Genomic DNA, 18833 nt, shown 5'->3' with positions numbered 1-18833 from the left:
TCGTCCGCGAATACGACGTGAGCGTCATTGACGTTTTCCGTCGTGAGCTGGAGCATGCGCACTGGGCTCTTTTTACGCCCGGCGCATGCGCAGTTCGATCGGCGCGGGGGCGCGCTTAATTTGAATACAAGCCGTCCCCTTTGAATTACGCGGCCATACGCCGGGCCATTTACACTACGCCGCCGCAAACTACGGAGCAAGTGCTTGGAGAATACGGCTCCAGTAAGTTTCGGTGGCGTGGTGTAAATGGCTTACACTACGCCAATTCTTTGAGAATCTGGCCCTAGATCTCCATCTTGATCTGGGTTACAGTTCCAACATGCTATGTTGGTGACCACACCATTAAAAAGGTACCGGGTAGCTATTTTTCTACTTCCAATGCCACCACAGATCAGTAAGTGAAGGATAAACTCTCCACCTCACCCCCAACCTTTAGGGCAGTGGTCATCCAAACCCTTTGCTTGCCTTGACCTGCCCATTGAGGCATTTTCCTGCCACTGACACCAACAATGGGGCATAATTCCTTCCAAAGACACCAACTACTTATCCGCCTAATACCAAAGATCTGGCATTGTATACTCCCACTGTGCACAGTCTGGCCCCCCTAAAGTCTGAAGGACAGTAAACTGTCCCTTTTCTTTAGAAAGTTTGGAGGACACTGCTTTAGAGGTGGATACCCTCCTCTTTCTTTGCTTTTGGGGAGCATATGATTAAAATGCATACCAGCCCACCTACTTCATAGAAGGTACATGTGACCCCAAGGGGCATATTTACAGGGCAGTGAATGTAACTTTCACCAAGTATTAACTGGTGGACATGAAGGGAGGGGGGAGATAGGGAAGTTTGGGACTTTATATGAGGCATAGGACTTGTAAGACCAGTGTCTCCATCCCTGTAGGCAGTTAAGCTAGAAAGAAAGTTGGGACTTTGAATGAAACATGCACCTAAAGAGGTGATAACGGACAATGGGTGTCTGACCAATAGGATAAATATTACAACTGTACTAGCTGAATCTCTATACCCAGCACACAGGAAATAATACATAGTAATATCATTATTTATATATATATATGAATGAATGAATGAAGAACTTGTATAGCGCGGCACATGCGAACTAAATCGCCTCTGGGCGCTTGTTGTTCCTGTCTCTTTTGGTATCAGAAGAGATGAGTTTTGATCTTTCTCCTGAATGCTAAGTGTATTATATATATATATATATATATATATATATATATATATATATATATAGTACATTATAGCATAAAAGAATATGATAACCATATACATGTCACGATTGTTACAGCATAATACAAAATAGTGAGATGATCCCATATAGTACATGATAATAGCATCGGAATAGCTCAACGCGTTTCGTGGAACTCTCCACTCATCAAGAGCTGATGCTGATGTGTATCTAAAAAAGATAAGATTTATAAACTGTTGGTACAGGGTATAAGATAGACTGGGGGAGTGTGAATATAGGGAGAAGACGGTAGAGACAATATAGACAAGTGTGGCACATAAAAAAACATATCCCAAAACTTACAGATCACCTGCTGTCTGATTTGTAGCAAGATGTGCTGCAAATTGGCCGGACAAGTCATCAGTAACAAGAAGTATTAACTGGTGGTGAATCAATCGCTATCATGTAAACACACATGCAGCAGGAAGATTTCCCTGCAGTGTCAGATTCATTGCCCCTATGACTCTTGTTTGCCAGCATTGCGCCTCTACAGGCAGATATGCCCACTTTTTCTTCTTTAAAGTGGAGGTTCACCCAAAAACCTTTTTTTTTAACATTAGATTGATGCTCATTTTGTCAAGGGGAATCAGGTGTTTTTTTTACAATTGAAGCAGTACTTACCGTTTTAGAGAGAGATCTTCTCTGCCGCTTCTGGGTATGGGCTGCGGGACTGGGCGTTCCTACTTGATTGACAGGCTTCCGACGGTCGCATACATCGCGTCACGATTTTCCGAAAGTAGCCAAACGTCGGTGCACAGGCGCCGTATAGAGCCGCACCGACGTTCGGCTTCTTTCGGCTACTCGTGACGCGATGTATGCGACCGTCGGAAGCCTGTCAATCAAATAGGAACGCCCAGTCCCGCAGCCCATACCCGGAAGCGGCAGAGAAGATCGCTCTCTAAAACGGTAAGTACTGCTTCGATTTTAAAAAAACTACCCGATTCCCCTTGACAAAATGAGCATCAATCTAATGTTAAAAAAAAAATTTCGGGTGAACTCCTGCTTTAAGTGTTTTAATATGTTGTTGTTAGTAAAGTCTTACCTGATGTGGTCTGCAACAGTGCTCAAGCAAAAGAGCGTACAGTTTTGTACTCCATATTATCTCCTGTGGAGGGAGGGAGGTGGACATTTATCTTTGGAGTGCCGTTTATAAATGACACCACAGAAATGGGGCACGGTTGGCCAAGTGTGCCTGTTGAATGTCTGTGATGACACTGTCATTAGGCAGCTAAAACCACAGACAAAGTATTGTGTTTACATCTTACAGCCCACCCTTTCTTCCTCTGCTGCCGAACCTCCCGATACGCATTCTTCTGCAGGCCCGCTTGATATGCTCATGCAGGATCATTCCTGTGACTATCAATGAAAGTGGGGCATAATAATAATGATCTTCCATTTTAATTATATATATAATATAGATCTTGGCTTCAGGTGCTTGTGACTGCTCCCTATTCCTTCTGTTTTATTCTTCTTAATTTTTCAATGTGGTTAATTTCTCCCATTCAGTCTTTGTGATTACTTACTGTAAGGACCAACATAATGCACATAATATGTTATCCTTCTGTTATAACAGGCCACATGGAATTACTAAATCTATAAAGAAAGTTGGAGCTGCTTCAAGTTGTAGATACACTCCCAAAAAAACTATAAACTAAGATTCGTTAGGTCTTCTTGAATAGAAAACAGATTTTTAGGAAAGGGGGAGTAAAATTAAAAATGTGCTTATTTCCTGTAAAAAAAAGCATATGCCATGGGACTAAGGATCTTTAATCAAAGTCGTGTACCAGGGTGCTCTCAACAGCCTTTAGCCAAAGCAAAAAAAAAAAAAAGATAAAAATCGGGGCCATAAGGCAAAGTTGCTGTAGGTCATGTGACCCTACACGGCAGATTCAGATCAGGTGAACCATATCTGGCAAGGCACGTGACCTGCTTTATATAGCACATAGTATGTTTCTGCTGACTTTACAGATTATAAGCTCCTTCTATATCACCTGGCTGGTTTATTAATGGCTTCTGTATATTGACATTTGTAGGTTTCACTTAAGCTTCCCCCCTCCCCACCCCCCTTCCAAGACGATAAGAATATAAAAGCAACTTATAGAAGCTCGAGACTGCATTGAAAAACCATAAGTGGGTCAAAAACACTGCTGAAGAACAAATATTGAAAACTGATCTCAAATGCAAGATGAATTATTGCCCATCTACACAAATGCTGTACTGTGCCTATCCTAATCCTTCTGTATGTACGCGAGTCATAACGTGTCACAAATAAACTCATTATGACCCTAATATGTAACATATCGAGGTATATTTATAAAAAATAATTCACGCTATTTAAAAATCCCTTATAAAAGTCTTAAAAAGCATACTTAAAGCGGTTGTATTGTCCGATACTTAATTTTACCTACAGGTAAGCCTTGCAGGCTTATAAAAAAGTGAAAATTCAGCGCTGGGATATAAACAAATACAAATAAAAGTATGCAAGCCAGCACTGAGGATAAATTCATAGAAAATTCCCAAAGCATAAATTAAAGTGAAAAAGTGCAGCGCAAAAATAGAAATTAAAATTAAAATAAACAATATATATAATATAAATATAAATGTAAATGTAAGCCAGTGAAATTAAATGTCCACGTGTCCACAAATAATGTCCTTAAGTGAAAGTGAATCACACAAATAAATGCGGCAGGAGTGAAGGTGAAGAGGAGACACCAAAAGGAAATCCACCACCGCAAGCAAGATGGACTCTCACCTCATTGCTTCGACCCATAAGAGTCACAAAGCATGTCAGCAAAAAATCTCAATCAGATCCGACCTCCAAGCGTAATCACCATACCATACAGATATCAGCGGACCACCATATAAAGAAGAAACACAGAAGATATCTAGTGCTCTCTGTATAAACCGGTTTAATGTAGATAAAAATAAAACATGGGCACTCACATTTAAAAACACTCATGACCCGAGTGTATGCTGTAACAGTGTATGTCACGATTCACAGCGGCGATGATCGGGGTGACGTCCTGCGTAGCTCCTCCCCTTACGTACGCGTTACGTCCCGTGGGCGGGACTTCATCAGTGTCAGGCGGAGAGAGTACGCCAGACGTCCCCAATGGCAGAATATATATAGTATTCATGTGACTCAGCGGCCAATCAGAGCGCTCATGGATGCGGCCAATAAAGAAACTACAATAGGCAACAACATCCGGGGCAAGGTCGAAAGAGTCACAGCAATGCGGAAGTGAATGGCTAAAACAGTAATGGGTAAGCAGACGGGACCCAATGAGAATTAATGGAATAAGGAAATAAAAACCAAAAATTTTTGGTTTTTATTTCCTTATTCCATTAATTCTCATTTAAAAAATTAATTCCATTAATTCTCATTTAAAAAATGTGACCTCAGTGTCAAACTGTAAGGTCCCCCATGGAGGTTCACCTGAGCTTAAAGGGGTTGTAAAGGTTCATGTTTTTGCAACTTAAAGCATCCTATGCATTAAGGTGAAAAAACATTTGGCTTTTGTAGGCCCCCCAGCCCCCCTGTTTACTTACCTGAGCCCTTGAAAGTTCCATGTCAAGAACACGCTTGATGTTGGCCCGGTCTTCTCGGCTCTTCATTGGATAGATTGATAGCAGCGCTGCTGTCAATCAACTCCAATGACGCGGGGGGCAGGGCGAGTCCTGTTGTCGGTGGCTTATGGACGCCGGGTACAGGACTTGGGAGCGCGCCTGCAAGCTAACCTCCTTGGTAAAGCGCTTCCCAGAGGGGGTTAGCTGATGCAGGGAGGAGCCGAGACAGCCGCCGAGAGACCCCAGAAGATGTGGATCGGGGCCAGTCTATGCAAAACTAGCTGCACAGTGGAGGTAAGTATGATAGGGTGACCAGACATCCCCGGTTTCCAGGGACAGTCCCCGGATTGAGGACACTGTCCCCGGACCAAGTCTGTCCCCGGATTGGATTTAAACAGGGGCTGAGGCAATTTCAAAGACAGTCAGTGCAGAATAAAAAAAAAAAAAAAAAAAAAAAAAAATATCTGAATTAGACACCTCTGCTCTGCCACTCCACTAGCTTAGGGGGGTGTATTTTTTTCCATTATCTGTGACCCTTGCTGATCGGAGCGAAGGGAAAAAAAATCAGTTTCGGGTGCATGCCCATCCAGCTCCACTCACATGTTCTTCTGCCTTGGCTCAAGTCCCAGCCAGCCGCCTGCCTGCTTATCTCCTTGCCTTCCATGGTGGAGTTATCCTTCTCTGCTCCCCACCTGGTAGTATCCGGGGCCCGGAGAGTAAGAGTTGACAGGCTGTGATGCGGGCGGGGGCGACGGGAAGAGAATCGCTGATTGCCGCCATTACTAGTAAAAAAAAAAAATGTCCCCGGATTTAATTTTAAAAATCTGGTCACCTTGAAGTAGGACATGTTTGTTATTTAAAAGAAATAAAAAAGTGAAGCTTTAAAACTACTTGAAGGTTTATAAATGGACACTGTCCAGACTGCTAGATCAGGGTAAAATTGACAATTAGCAATTTGTCATGGACCTTGGAGTAATGGAGTGGTTACTGAGCTATATTGAGACATTTCCATTATGTGATAAGCCTGTTTAAAGCCTTTGTGATTATCAGGTGTGGGTGTCTTCTGTCGGAGACAGCCCGTCTGAAGATGTAAGTGTTTATGCTAAGTGCCTTTGTACTGTTCTAAAGGTCAGAAGCCTCCTGTCAGGAGTATTGAATTAGCATTCTATTGTCTAAAGCAATGTAACCTCTCAGAGGTAGTAATTAAGTAGCCCGGGTTATTGTGTACATTGATTACCCCCTGGGGCTTCTGTCTCAATACACAAGTCTTTCTATCCAAGCTATTGGACCAATCCCTGTTGACAATTTCAAGTCCTCATTTGCATGGTCAAGGAGGACTTGAGTGAAGACTGGATATACTTTACAATTGACCAATAGGAAAGCGGTTGTTGGGAGTGGGATGTTCCAAAATTCTGTATAAAAGTGTGCTGTGTACTTGAAATAAAGAGTCCTGTTGGAACTTACATACAGCCTGCCTGGTGTTTGTTCTTAATGGGTCCGAATGGCACATAGCTGTAGTTCGGATCCCGGAACCTTGGATGACTGGACCATCAGACGTTGCAATCTGCAAGCTGACTCACTGGTAGCAGAGGAGTGTCGGGAGAGCAGGACCTGGGCGAGGAAGGATCTCGTCACATTGGTTGGCAGCGGTGGGATTTGCTCTCCAGTTACTGGGACAACTCCAAACCACCACCATGAATGACCAGCTATGCAGCCTGGAGGAGAACCATGCTAAAAGACTTGCTTGAGAGCCGTGGAGGGACCGGTGGGAAGAACAAGGCCACCCTGATCATTGCGCTAGCCGAGATGGATCAGAGGGATGGTGATGCAGGACCCCGGTCAGTTGAAGACTTGTTCCAGCAGCGAGTTCAACAGCGGTTGGCATTATATGGTGCGAACCCATCAGAGACCGCCATACAGAATACCATTAGAGACCTCCAGCGGCAGGATGAGAGAGAACGAGAGCGACAACAGAGAGAACGAGAGCGGCAACAGGAGCTGAGAATTGCAGAAATACGGCGATCGGTGACAACGCCTAAAGAAGCAGCACCAAATGAAAGAAGAGGAGAGGTACAGATATCAGTAACCATGGAAGAGGAATTCAGAAGGAGGTTGCGAGAGAAGCAGATACAGCGCAGAGGACCAGTATCAGAGGAGGTCCTGCTTGGATGGTCTGATTCGATCCGCTGCGAACTCTGGAAAGAAGCGCTAGCCCGCGAGCAGCGACACCAGGGAAAAGCTCTCCCCTCCATCCATGTAAGGTACTGGTCACAGTATGAAGTACGGATGCTGTTATTGGGGGAACAACCAAAGCAGGAGTGGACAGCAGAGTTAAGCAGGCTGATCCGGGAAGAGATGCGGTTGGACGAGAGCTACAGAGCCCTCCGGTGGTATGTAGTCCAAGAGTGCCCGTGGTCAGCGGATGACAGCCCCACGGAAGGCTTTGACTATGATGGCCTGGGATTGTTGTATTGGAGGATGTCCAGGGATCCCAACTTTGGGAGCGATCGGGAGTGGCGTTGGGAGGAAATAATGGAGCACAGAGAGCGAAGACTGAATGTCCCGGAAGTGCACTGGTTACAGGAAGATTTGGAATTCCTGGCCGCTCAAGAATGGGAACTGGAAATCACCTACAAACAGCTGCTAGACTCCGCTCAGCAGCAGGGTGAGGTTCCCTTTACCTGGGACTATGAGGAAATATCAGCTGACAGTGATGAATCAGCAGTGGAAAATCGGGAGCTTGCCATTCCCAAAGCTGAAGTGCTGACCGCACGGCCGAGCTCTGCTAACCTCTGCTCAGTACCCATAGCATCTTCTGGGTTCCATGGACAGGAGATGGTGAACCTCTATCCCCAGACACCAGTTGTAGAGACAGGGGATTTGATAGACTTTTCTGCTGAGGAAGAACAACCTGGGGAGCCTCCAGCAGAAGAGCTGGTATCAGGGCCAAACTTCACTGTGCTCTGCCCAGCACCAAGGGCAGTATTTGTGGAGTTACAAGGAACTTCCCCAGCTGAAGCGCTGGTCACAGGACAGAGGGATCAAGACCTCTGCCCCACCCCCGTGGCAGTTCCGGAGGCTCAGGGTGAGAAGATGGCAATCACTCCCCAGCCACAGATTACAGAATGTATGGACTGTTCAGAGGATGTTATGGATTATGCACCCCCAGCAAAAGTGCTGGCAACAGGGCAGAATGCTAGCCATCTCTGCCCAGCACTGGGACCAACTGTGGAGTTCCAGGGAGCCGGGGCGGTTGGCCCCCCTCCCCAGCAACAAACTGAGGTGGTAAAGCTCGTACTCCCAGCTGAATTACTGGCAGCAGGACAGGATGCTACTGGCGGCTACACCCCACTACAGCTTGAGCGGATATCGGTGGATGGGACTGTGGTCTCCACTCACAGCAGCCCAGCGGAAGAGCTGGCATCAGAGCAGAGTGCCCCGGGCCTCTGCTCTCAACTAACAGAAGAGGGGGTTCCTGTGGTAGTGGATGGGACTCCGATCTCCACGAACACAACCCCAGAACATGGTGCGGCACTGAGACAGGAGGATGTCGGCTTTGCTTTGCAAGCACCGGGGGATTTTTACCTAGCATCAGTGGATGGGACTGCAGTCTCCACTGGTATACCCCAGGAATGGTGGCCAGTTGGCCCAGATTCCCAACGGCATGATGAACTGAGCCCAGCCACCCTGTCTTCTCTCCAGCGGCTGAAAGGACTCCAGGGAGAAGGGCCAGTCCAGGCCTCTCCCCAGCGGCAGGCGTGTTCTCTGAGAGAGGCAGAGATTGGCTGGGTGAGTAATGCTCTGTTTGGGACAAGTTATCTGGGGTACTCGGTGGGTACTGGAAGTGGGGTCTCTCCCAGTGTTAGTCTCCTGCCAAAGGGGGAGATGTGTGACAGACCTAGCCGGGACAGGGGCTTTTGGAGAGGACTGAATGTGAGCCTCTTGCCATCCGATTATGGGCCAGGACCTCAAAACAGGAAGGCAGATGGGTCATCCCAGCAGACAGTCCTGGAACCTTAAGACTACTTTTCCAACATCCTCGAGTTGACCCGTTTGGGTCCCACTGCGGCTGTTGGACTGTTTCCCAGGGGAAGTAATGTCATGGACCTTGGAGTAATGGAGTGGTTACTGAGCTATATTGAGACATTTCCATTATGTGATAAGCCTGTTTAAAGCCTTTGTGATTATCAGGTGTGGGTGTCTTCTGTCGGAGACAGCCCGTCTGAAGATGTAAGTGTTTATGCTAAGTGCCTTTGTACTGTTCTAAAGGTCAGAAGCCTCCTGTCAGGAGTATTGAATTAGCATTCTATTGTCTAAAGCAATGTAACCTCTCAGAGGTAGTAATTAAGTAGCCCGGGTTATTGTGTACATTGATTACCCCCTGGGGCTTCTGTCTCAATACACAAGTCTTTCTATCCAAGCTATTGGACCAATCCCTGTTGACAATTTCAAGTCCTCATTTGCATGGTCAAGGAGGACTTGAGTGAAGACTGGATATACTTTACAATTGACCAATAGGAAAGCGGTTGTTGGGAGTGGGATGTTCCAAAATTCTGTATAAAAGTGTGCTGTGTACTTGAAATAAAGAGTCCTGTTGGAACTTACATACAGCCTGCCTGGTGTTTGTTCTTAATGGGTCCGAATGGCACATAGCTGTAGTTCGGATCCCGGAACCTTGGATGACTGGACCATCAGACGTTGCAATCTGCAAGCTGACTCACTGGTAGCAGAGGAGTGTCGGGAGAGCAGGACCTGGGCGAGGAAGGATCTCGTCACACAATTCATTTTAATTCACGTAAACCTATCAGCACCTTTTTCATATGACACCTTTGTCATTTGAAGTGTCCAGTCAGGAGATAGTATAGTCTTACAGCCTGATTTTTGCTCAGGCAGGGAAGGAATACAAGTAATTATTAAAACTCAAGAAATCCCTGAAAAATAAAACTTAACCAAAATAACAATTCAAAAGTGGAGACAAATGCCCCTTGGTGACTGGTTCTCGTTGATGGAAATGTATAATCTCAAACACACAATAACACAAATAAGTTGCATTTAAATATCTCTGTACCAATTCTAAAGTTTTTCTTTGACACCAAACTATCTTGAACTTGTGTTCTTAAATAAGCCAGGAAGAATTACAAGGCACAAATAGCATATGGTCATGAGAGAAGAGACAGGCAACATGGAGGAAAGCACAGCGCCTCAGCATGTTGTGAGCATTAAAGTTGTGATTAGTTTGCGAAATATACACACAGGAGGGAAAGAGCACCATTTCCACCACAGATAGAGAGAAAAGAAGGATGCCATTAGAAGAGGGCGCTGCGAAGAGAGCAGAGGAGTCTGGGAGACTCGTTATTACCTCAGAGTGGAAATGCTGGAGAGACTACATGAAGTGACAGAGACACTGTCATAGTCACTGCTGGCGGCGGAGTGGAGCGGAGAGGAGCGTATGTCATCCTGGGAACTGAAAACAAGAATATGGAAACAAAATGAAGTGTGGGGAAAACACATATGAGGTGCTCAGTGGTAACAAATTGATGCTGAAAGACAACAAAGGGAATGTGTGAAGCACGACACTTGCTTTCTTCAAGGGAGGTTTTAGAAGCCGTTTCCCCGAGTGGCAGCTCAAAGGAGAACTGTGACGACTTTGTGAAGTTCAACAATAAAGAGCGGGAATGGAGCTCAGTATAAGAACATCTACTGCTGCGGCTGATTTCTACATAATGCAAACACTTGTATTCCTGGGGGCTCCCAAACTGTTCACAGTGCCGGCCAAATGGCTTCTTCTACAGGCAGGATGAAGTAATTCAGGATCCGATTCTTCGATCTGTCAGTAACATCAGCCATGTAATCACACAGCAAATGAGAACGATTATACACAGCCTTTATCTGCTCCCGCTACCCATGAGGCGGTTTCCCTCCATAATGACTTACCTCTCAAGTCATGGGGGGAATGGTCTCACAAAAAACAACTTTATGTGTTAAAGTTGAACTCCAAACAAAAAAATAACTACACAGTTGAAATAAAATATACAACTAGCTATCAAGTGAGGCAAATGCCCAACACATCAGTGAAAGAATACAAGTAAATAATGCAACTATAGTAAACTCTGAAAGATAAACGATTATAGTAATTTAATCCTCGCCTCTCTAGTCATGGGGAGGACAGGTCTCCCAAAAGGCAACTTTATGCGTTAAAGTGTTACTAAACCCACTACAGTAAAATCAGTCTGTATATGCAGTAAAGCATGCTTGTTAAACTCACTGTGGAACCTAAGGGGTTAATCCTCTGCATTGCGTCTTGCGTCTTTTCTCTGATCCCTCCCTTCTTCCACAGTCCCCAATACATCTCCTGATAGTACAGAGCCTTTGGAATCACTCTGCACATGCTCAGTTTAGTGTGTATTGCAAGAGTGTTTTTTTTTTCTTGGGAGAGTGCATGCGATCAGTACAGGGCCAATCAGCACTGTCCAGACAGACGGTCAGGAGTCCTGCAGCCACATAAGGCAGACAAGAGTAGAATGAAAACTCCTCCTACAAGCTTTAACCAGACACTGAAGTTACAAGACTGTTTTATACTGTTGATCAGAAAAGTTATTTAGCAGTTTATTACTAAAATAATTGCATTTCCATGTTCTGTTTTATGTGGGAGACCAGATATAGTGAATTCCAGGGGCAGGGGTCCTGGGTTTAGTACCACTTTAAGCTGGCCAAACATGGCTTGAATTTTCTGCTCACACAAGAGGGTATCCCCTAAATGGACTTTTAATGCACTAACATAGATTAATAGAAAAAGTATAATTATCGTATATACTCGAGTATAAGCCGAGTTTTTCAGCACATTTTTTTGTGCTGAAAATGCCCCCCTCAGCTTATACTTGAGTCACCTTTTTGCACCTGATCTCCCGGAATTTGGGAACCCGATACCGGCCGGCCATAGGTCCCCTGGGCGCACATGTAGCCCCACTCTTCGGCCCCATACACACCATAGAATCCATCCGCAGATAAATCCCAGCAAATGGGTTTCAGCGGATAGATCCTATGGTGTGTACACGCCAGCGGATCTTTATCCGCGGATATATCTCCCCTGGGATGGATTCCAGCAGATCGGATATTCGCTGACATGCAGAACAAATCCATCTGCTGGAATCCATCCCAACGGATGGATACGCTGGTCTGTACAGACTCACCGAATCCATCCGTCCGAAGGGATCCCCCGCATGCGTCGCAATGATTCAACGCATGCGTGGAATTCCTTATATGACAGCGTCGCGCACGTCGCCGCGTCATAATCGCGGCGACACGTCATCGCCAGAGGATTTCGGCGCGGATTTCAATGCGATGGTGAGTACACTCCATCGCATTAAAATCTGCTGAAATCCTCGAGAGGATTCATCCGCGGAAACGGTCCGCTGGACCGTATCCGCGGATAAATCCTCCCGTGTGTATGGGGCCTTCCTCTACAAGTGTGCAAAGTTTGTTGTCCGGGGGACCTACGGCATGGGGAGCACCGATTTTTCAAAGCCAGGCACCCCTTCCATAGACTCCCATGTTAAATGGTAATTATGGGGAGGAGCCGCGAGAGCCCCCATGGGACCCCAGAACAGCAGGATCGGAGCCACTCTGTGAAAAACTAACTGCACAGTGGAGGCAAGTTTGACATGTTTGTTATTTAAAAATAAATACAAATTATTCTTTACAACCCCTTTAATAGGGGTGACAATTCATTATAGCCGCAAGCATTTTTAAATTACTTTTTTCCTTTAGAAATGTCATTCCACTTTACAGGCATACTATAGACACCCCCAAGGTACGAAATTTAAAGGAATATTTCACTTTTATTGTTTCACTTTAAAGGAGCTGAAAGAATTTTTTTTAATCACCTTACCTCAGTGCAGTCCTCCTTCACTTACCTCATCCTTCAATTTTGCTTTTAAATGTCCTTATTTCTTCTGAGAAATCTTCACTTCCTGTTCTTCTGTCTGTATCCCCACACAGCAATGCAAAGCTTTCTCCCTGGTGTGGAGTATCGTGCTCGCCCCCTCCCTTGGACTACAGGAGAGTCAGGACGCTCTCTACGTTGCAGATAGAGAAAGGAGCTGTGTGTTAGTGGGCGTCCTGACTTTCCAAGGGAGGGGGCGAGCACGACACTCCACACCAGGGAGAAAGCCTTGCATTACTGTGTGGAGTTACAGACAGAAGAACAGGAAGTGAGGATTTCTCAGAAGAAATGAGGACATTTAAAAGCGAAATTGAAGGATGAGGTAAGTGAAGGAGGACTGCACTAAGGTAAAGGAAAAAAAATTGTACCTTTACAACTCCTTTAAGATCATTGTGGAAAACAAACAGTGGAGGTCTATAACACAGCATTTTATCTAACCAACAAAGATCAAGCTACGCTTTGCCCTTTAATAAACTGCTTTTATCTCTGCATATATCCGATGTTCTTAAAAGATTTTGCCTAATCTTCTAGAAATAGATGTCAATGGGAGGCATCCGAACTACCCAACAAAGAATATCTTGAGGGCATCGTTTCAACCTAATATCATGCATTTAAATACTTTCCCTAATGGCTTTTATGAAACCTTGACATCAATCTCATCTGCTCAGTGCAGTTTAGGTTTGTGCAAAAAAAAAATAATAATCATCAGAGATGGGGATTTACAGTATTACTTTTTTGCCTTTGGCAAAATTTAGGTATAAAAGTAAAAAAAATAAAAATCTGTGCAGACCTACACCCCAATAGCGAGTAATTAGATGTAATAGAAATCTGCCTTACTGTATGAATGTCATCTCGGCAGCGGCCTCTCGCCGCCTGCGCTCTGAACCGTTTTACAAGATAGTACTGTTTACTGATCCTGCACATCAAAACAAGCACTTCTGAAATATGCAATTATCTCAACGTGGACAAGATAAGTGCTTCTTTTAATTAGAGACTCTGGTCTCAGAGCTATGTTTTTCCTCATGATTAATTTCCACTTTTTACTTTTTTTTTTTATACTGAAAAATTATCTCTATTTTCACTCGATATTCAGCAGATGTGGGTTTATTCAGCAGAGCAACGTGAGAGCGTGCGGACCCACAGCAACTAATCAGAAATTATCATTCGCAGATATGACCTCAGTAAACTGTCATTTGTTTTGAAAACCAACGCACACAATATAAATAGCGCTATTGCTTCTGGTTTCTGACTAGTGTTTTTGTCAAATGTGCATCCCAGGTTGGGTATTACATGTTGGGTCTTCATCCTCAAAACATGGCAGTTCTTCAAAAAGTGGCTTCAAACTGCAGAACACATGTAGGGAATACATATTTGCGGTTTCTCCCTCCAAGCAACTGGGTCACCCCGGGTACTTTGTTTCTGATGCTAGGTCCACTTTAAAGCGGAGCTCCACCCTAAAGCGGAACTTCCGCTCATCGGATTCCCTCCCCCCTCCGGTGCCACAATTCAAAGACAAGTATCCTTTCCCTCTTCCGGGAGTCTGGCCGAGGCCGTGACGTCACCGCAGGGCTCCCTCTTCCTCCCCTTGCCGCTGGACTAATAGGAGAGAAGAGCGGGCCTCGCGCATGCGCAGTAGGGTTCCTGGCGTGAAGCCGAAAGGCTACACTGTCGGGTTCCCTTACTTGCAATGGCGACGGCAGTACCCGACGGCTGAAGGGAAACATCAGCTGCGGTGCCGACATCGAGGGACTGCAGGACTGGTAAGTCACCATTTATTAAAAGCCAGGACAGCACAATTACAGTACAGTTCAATACAGAAGGTACAGGAGGGCCCTGATCATAGAGCTTACATTCTAAAGGAGGTTGGGGGGTGGTACAAAAGGTAAAAGTTACACAGAAAGATTTGATGGGGGTGGCTCAGGGACAGTTGTTAGGTGGTCCCTGAATAAATGAGTTTTCAGGGATCTCCTAAAGGTGGACAGGGTAGGGGCAGATCGGACATACCGGGGCAGGGAGTTCCAGAGAATGGGAGAAGCTCTGGAGAAGTCCTGAAGGTGAGCATGGAAGGAGGTAAACCTGCAGTTTAGGAGATTTCACCTGTATTTGCATGTGGCAATGGCAAGTATGCACCGTTGCTTCAGTGAGTGTGCCATTTCCGGTGGCTTCCGTACGCATGCGCGGGAGTGACGTCATTGCGGCTTCACAGCGCCAAAGCCTACAATACCCAGAAGTAACTCCTGAAGAGATGTCGCTGGCCTTGATTTGGGCGAGGACCGCTGCAGGGGGCTTCAAGGTAAGGTAAGTAATTCATTATGAGCTAGTATGCTATGCACACTAGCTCATTATGCCTTTGTCTTGCAGTTTTTTTTTTTTACAACCACTTTAAAGTTAGCTGCACAACTTTCAGACAAGGGAAAGTGAAATACTGGGAGAATATACACTGGTCAGATGAGACCAAAATGTAACTCTTTTGATGCCATAATACACACCATGTTTTGAGATCAAATATATCACCCCAAAAACACCACCATACCAAGACCCCTTTCGGACTGGAGCATTTTTACAGCTTTTAGCGTTAAAAATAGCACTATTAAAACGCTCATAAAACACTCTCCATGCATCTCAATGGACCCTTTCACACTGAGGCGTTACGCTGGCGGGGCGTTGAGAAGTTCTGCAAGCAGCATCTTAGGAGCAGCTTTTGGGCGCTGAAAAAACGCTCCAAAAACTCCCCTCTCCATTGAAATGAATTGAAAGAGCTGTAAAAACGCCTGAATAGCGCCTATAATCCGCTCTGAGCTGTAGAAAAGTCACATGATCTCCCAAAAATGTAAACATGCAAGCAAAAAAAAAGAGCATATACAACAGCAGGACTGAAATTACCCATGCTTCAATAATGCAAGAAAAACTCTTAAAACGAGTGAGGGAGGACATTTCAGCAAGACAATAATCCCAAACACAAAGCCAAGGAAACTCTCAATTGGCTTAAAAGAAAGAAAATAAAGCCGCTAGAATGGCCCAGCCAATCACATAACTTGAATCCAATAGAAAATCTATGGAAAAAGAGATCATCAGAGTACATAGAAGAGGCCCACGGAACCTTCAAGATTGGAAGAATGGGACAAAATCACACCTGAGCAATGCATGCGTCTAATTTCTCCATACAGGAGGCATCTTAAAGCTCTCAAGTATAAAATACATTTAAGTTAGAGTGTTCAATACTTTTTCCCTGTGTCTTTCTATTTTATTACACAACTTCATTTCTGAACTTGTTTGTTTTGGCTTCTTTGTATATCTGGATTGCATTGGTTGTTACCGACACGTGGTGAACATGTAATGTCAATAGCACCTTTAGAAATATATTTACCTAGAAAAATGGTGACATTTACCCACTGTATATATAATGCAGCTCTAGCTGCAAAACTCACCTTCTGTTAAATGCTGCCCCTCGAGGACTTATTTGCCTGCTCTGGTCCCCTTCGAAAAGCCCAGCATTATTCAACACACTTCCAGGACGTCATGGGCCCACAATGGTGGAATGGAGGGAAGTTGGCAGCCTTGGTGCACCCCCTGCAAACTGTCCGCTGCTCTGGATTGCTCACCTGCTCTGGCCCTCTTCCAGAAGCTCATCATCATTCAACACACTTCTAGGAAGTGCAGGGTGTCATGGGCCCACATGGCAAGCATGGAAGAGGAAGGGCAGACTCCCCTGCTTATGGATCGCGTCCTTAAAGAGAAAGTAAACCCTCTTTATTTTTTTTAAAAACACCCTGCAGGGCAAAGGCATAATGAGCTAGTATGCATAGCATACTAGCTCATTACGAAGTACTTACCTGAGATCGAAGCCCTCGCAGCGGTGCTCGGTCACCTCCTCCGTCTGTGCCATCTCTCCACGAGTCACTTACGCATATCGTGGCTCCGGAGCTGTGACTGGCTGGAGCCGCGATGATGTTACTCCCGCAAATGCGCCGCCACCAACAGCATTATCGCTGTTAGTAACGGCACGCTCAGTGCGCCTGCGCGCCATAGACATCGATGCTTTTCTTTTGCAAATATCTCCTAAACCGTGTAGGTTTAGGAGATATTTGTTGCACCTACAGGTAAGCCTTAATCTAGGCTTACCTGTAGGTTGAAGTGGTCTGTAAGGGTTTACAACCACTTTAAGCAGGGTGTCATAGACCTGGATAGTGATCATGGAAGGGGTGGCAGCTTTGGTTCTGCCCCCCGTAGACCCCCTTAACTCTGTATTGTTTTTCTGGGTTCTCTTCTAGAAGCCCAGCATCGTTCAACAGAATTCTAATGCCGCGTACACGTGATCGGTCCATCCGATGAGAACAGATCGATGGACCGTTTTCATCGGTTAACCGATGAAGCTGACTGATGGTCCGTCGCGCCTACACACCATCGGTTAAAAAAACGATCGTGTCAGAACGCGGTGACGTAAAACACAACGACGTGCTGAAAAAAACGAAGTTCAATGCTTCCAAGCATGCGTCAACTTGATCCTGAGCATGCTTGGATTTTTAACTGATGGTCGTGCCTACTAACGATCGTTTTTGTCCTATTGGTTAGGAATCCATTGGTTAAATTTAAAGCAAGTTGGCTTTTTTTAACCGATGGTTAAATAACCTATGGGGCCCTCACACAATGAAAACGGTCCATCAGACCGCTGTCCTCTGTTTAACCTATCATGTGTACGAGGCCTAAGGAGTTTAGGTTTTCATGGACCCACATTACACTACTGCAGAGAACATTGCTAAAGTCTTCACAACTTCTGGAAAAAAAGGTAATACATTACACCTATATTAACTAATAATTTTATTTGCCAAATACACTTATTGTAATGCTTACTCAATATTCATTTATGATTTGACTATGTTCTATTACAGTGACAAAGAAATAGGACCGAGTGAGCATAGGGTGAGGGCCGCTAGTGCCGTCTAACCCATAAATGATCACCGGGAATGTTTACTAGGACTTTTCTTTTACAGTGATGGTGAACCTTGGCACCCCAGATGCTTTTGAACTACATTTCCCATGATACTTAGGCACCCTGCAGTGTCGTTGAGCATCATGGAAAATGTAGTTCCAAAACATCTTGGGCACCAAGGTTTGTTATCACTGCTCTATTACTTCACTCCATATACAGACGATCTGATGCTCATTCTAGTGGCGGTCCATTCCATTTAAGTTTGCGGAACTTGAAATGATCAAATCTGCATCCACATCCCAGGTAGATACAGATATTCAGTGACTCCATAAGAAAGTAACAGCAAATATACAATGGCCCGGATTCACAAAGCACTTGCACCAACGTATCTCGAGATACGCCGCGTAAGTGCAAATATGCGCCGTCGTATCTATGCGCCGTGCCCACAAACTGAGATACGCCTGAAAATAGGCTTCATCCGACCAACGTAACTTGCCTACGCCGACGTATCGTGGGCGCATATTTACGCTGGACGCATTTGGCGCTCCCATTGATTTTCTATTCACATATGCAAATGGGGGCGATACGCCGATTCACAAACGTACGTCCGTCCGACGCAGTGCGCGTAAAGCCATACGTCCGGCGTAAAGTTATGCCCCATAAAGCAGGTGTAACTCAGCAGCATCCATGCAAATGGCTGCACCAGGGAACACAAGCCAACGTATTTTACGTAGGACGTGAATATGACTAGGCGTAGGTTACGTTCACGCCGTAGGCAGTGATCCGATGTATCTTAGGGAGTAGTTCCAACGTGATTCTGAGCATGCGCACTGGGAAGCGTCCACGGGACGGCGCATGTGCCGTTCATTATACGTATCTGTCTGAGACTCAGCCCATCATTTGCATGGGGTCACACCTCATTTGCATGACTCACGCCCACTTCCAGATACGCCGGCTTATGCCTAGGAAACCCAGCGCAGATTTGGCAGCACTGGCTTTGTGAATCCAGTGCTTGCCTCTCTGCGCTACATTGGCGTAGCGTAAAGGAGATACGCTACGGCGGCATAAATATGCGCCGATGTATGTGAATCCGGGCCAATGTGTCTACCAGTCAGCCCCATGCCAAATTCCCATGAGGACTACCATCACAA

At 45.3% G+C, this 18833-nt stretch overlaps 1 protein-coding gene across 2 annotated transcripts in view; it reads right to left on the bottom strand.

Moving 5' to 3' along the window:
• Positions 1–18833, bottom strand: part of ZFYVE28 (zinc finger FYVE-type containing 28) — a 338158-nt gene that overhangs the window by 69996 nt on the left and 249329 nt on the right. Inside the window, exon 9 of one of the 2 annotated variants that reach the window (XM_040335304.1) lies at positions 10170–10274. The exons of the other annotated variant lie outside the window; for it this stretch is intronic. Coding sequence (XP_040191238.1) covers positions 10170–10274 — 105 coding nt within the window. The remainder of the gene's footprint in view (positions 1–10169; positions 10275–18833) is intronic. 2 annotated transcript variants of the gene reach the window in all.

This window comes from Rana temporaria, chromosome 1 (genome assembly GCF_905171775.1).
Source record: "Rana temporaria chromosome 1, aRanTem1.1, whole genome shotgun sequence".
NCBI classification, from domain to species: Eukaryota; Metazoa; Chordata; class Amphibia; order Anura; family Ranidae; genus Rana; species Rana temporaria.
Note: the sequence above shows the minus strand (reverse complement) of the source record. Positions and strands in the feature narration are given on the sequence as shown.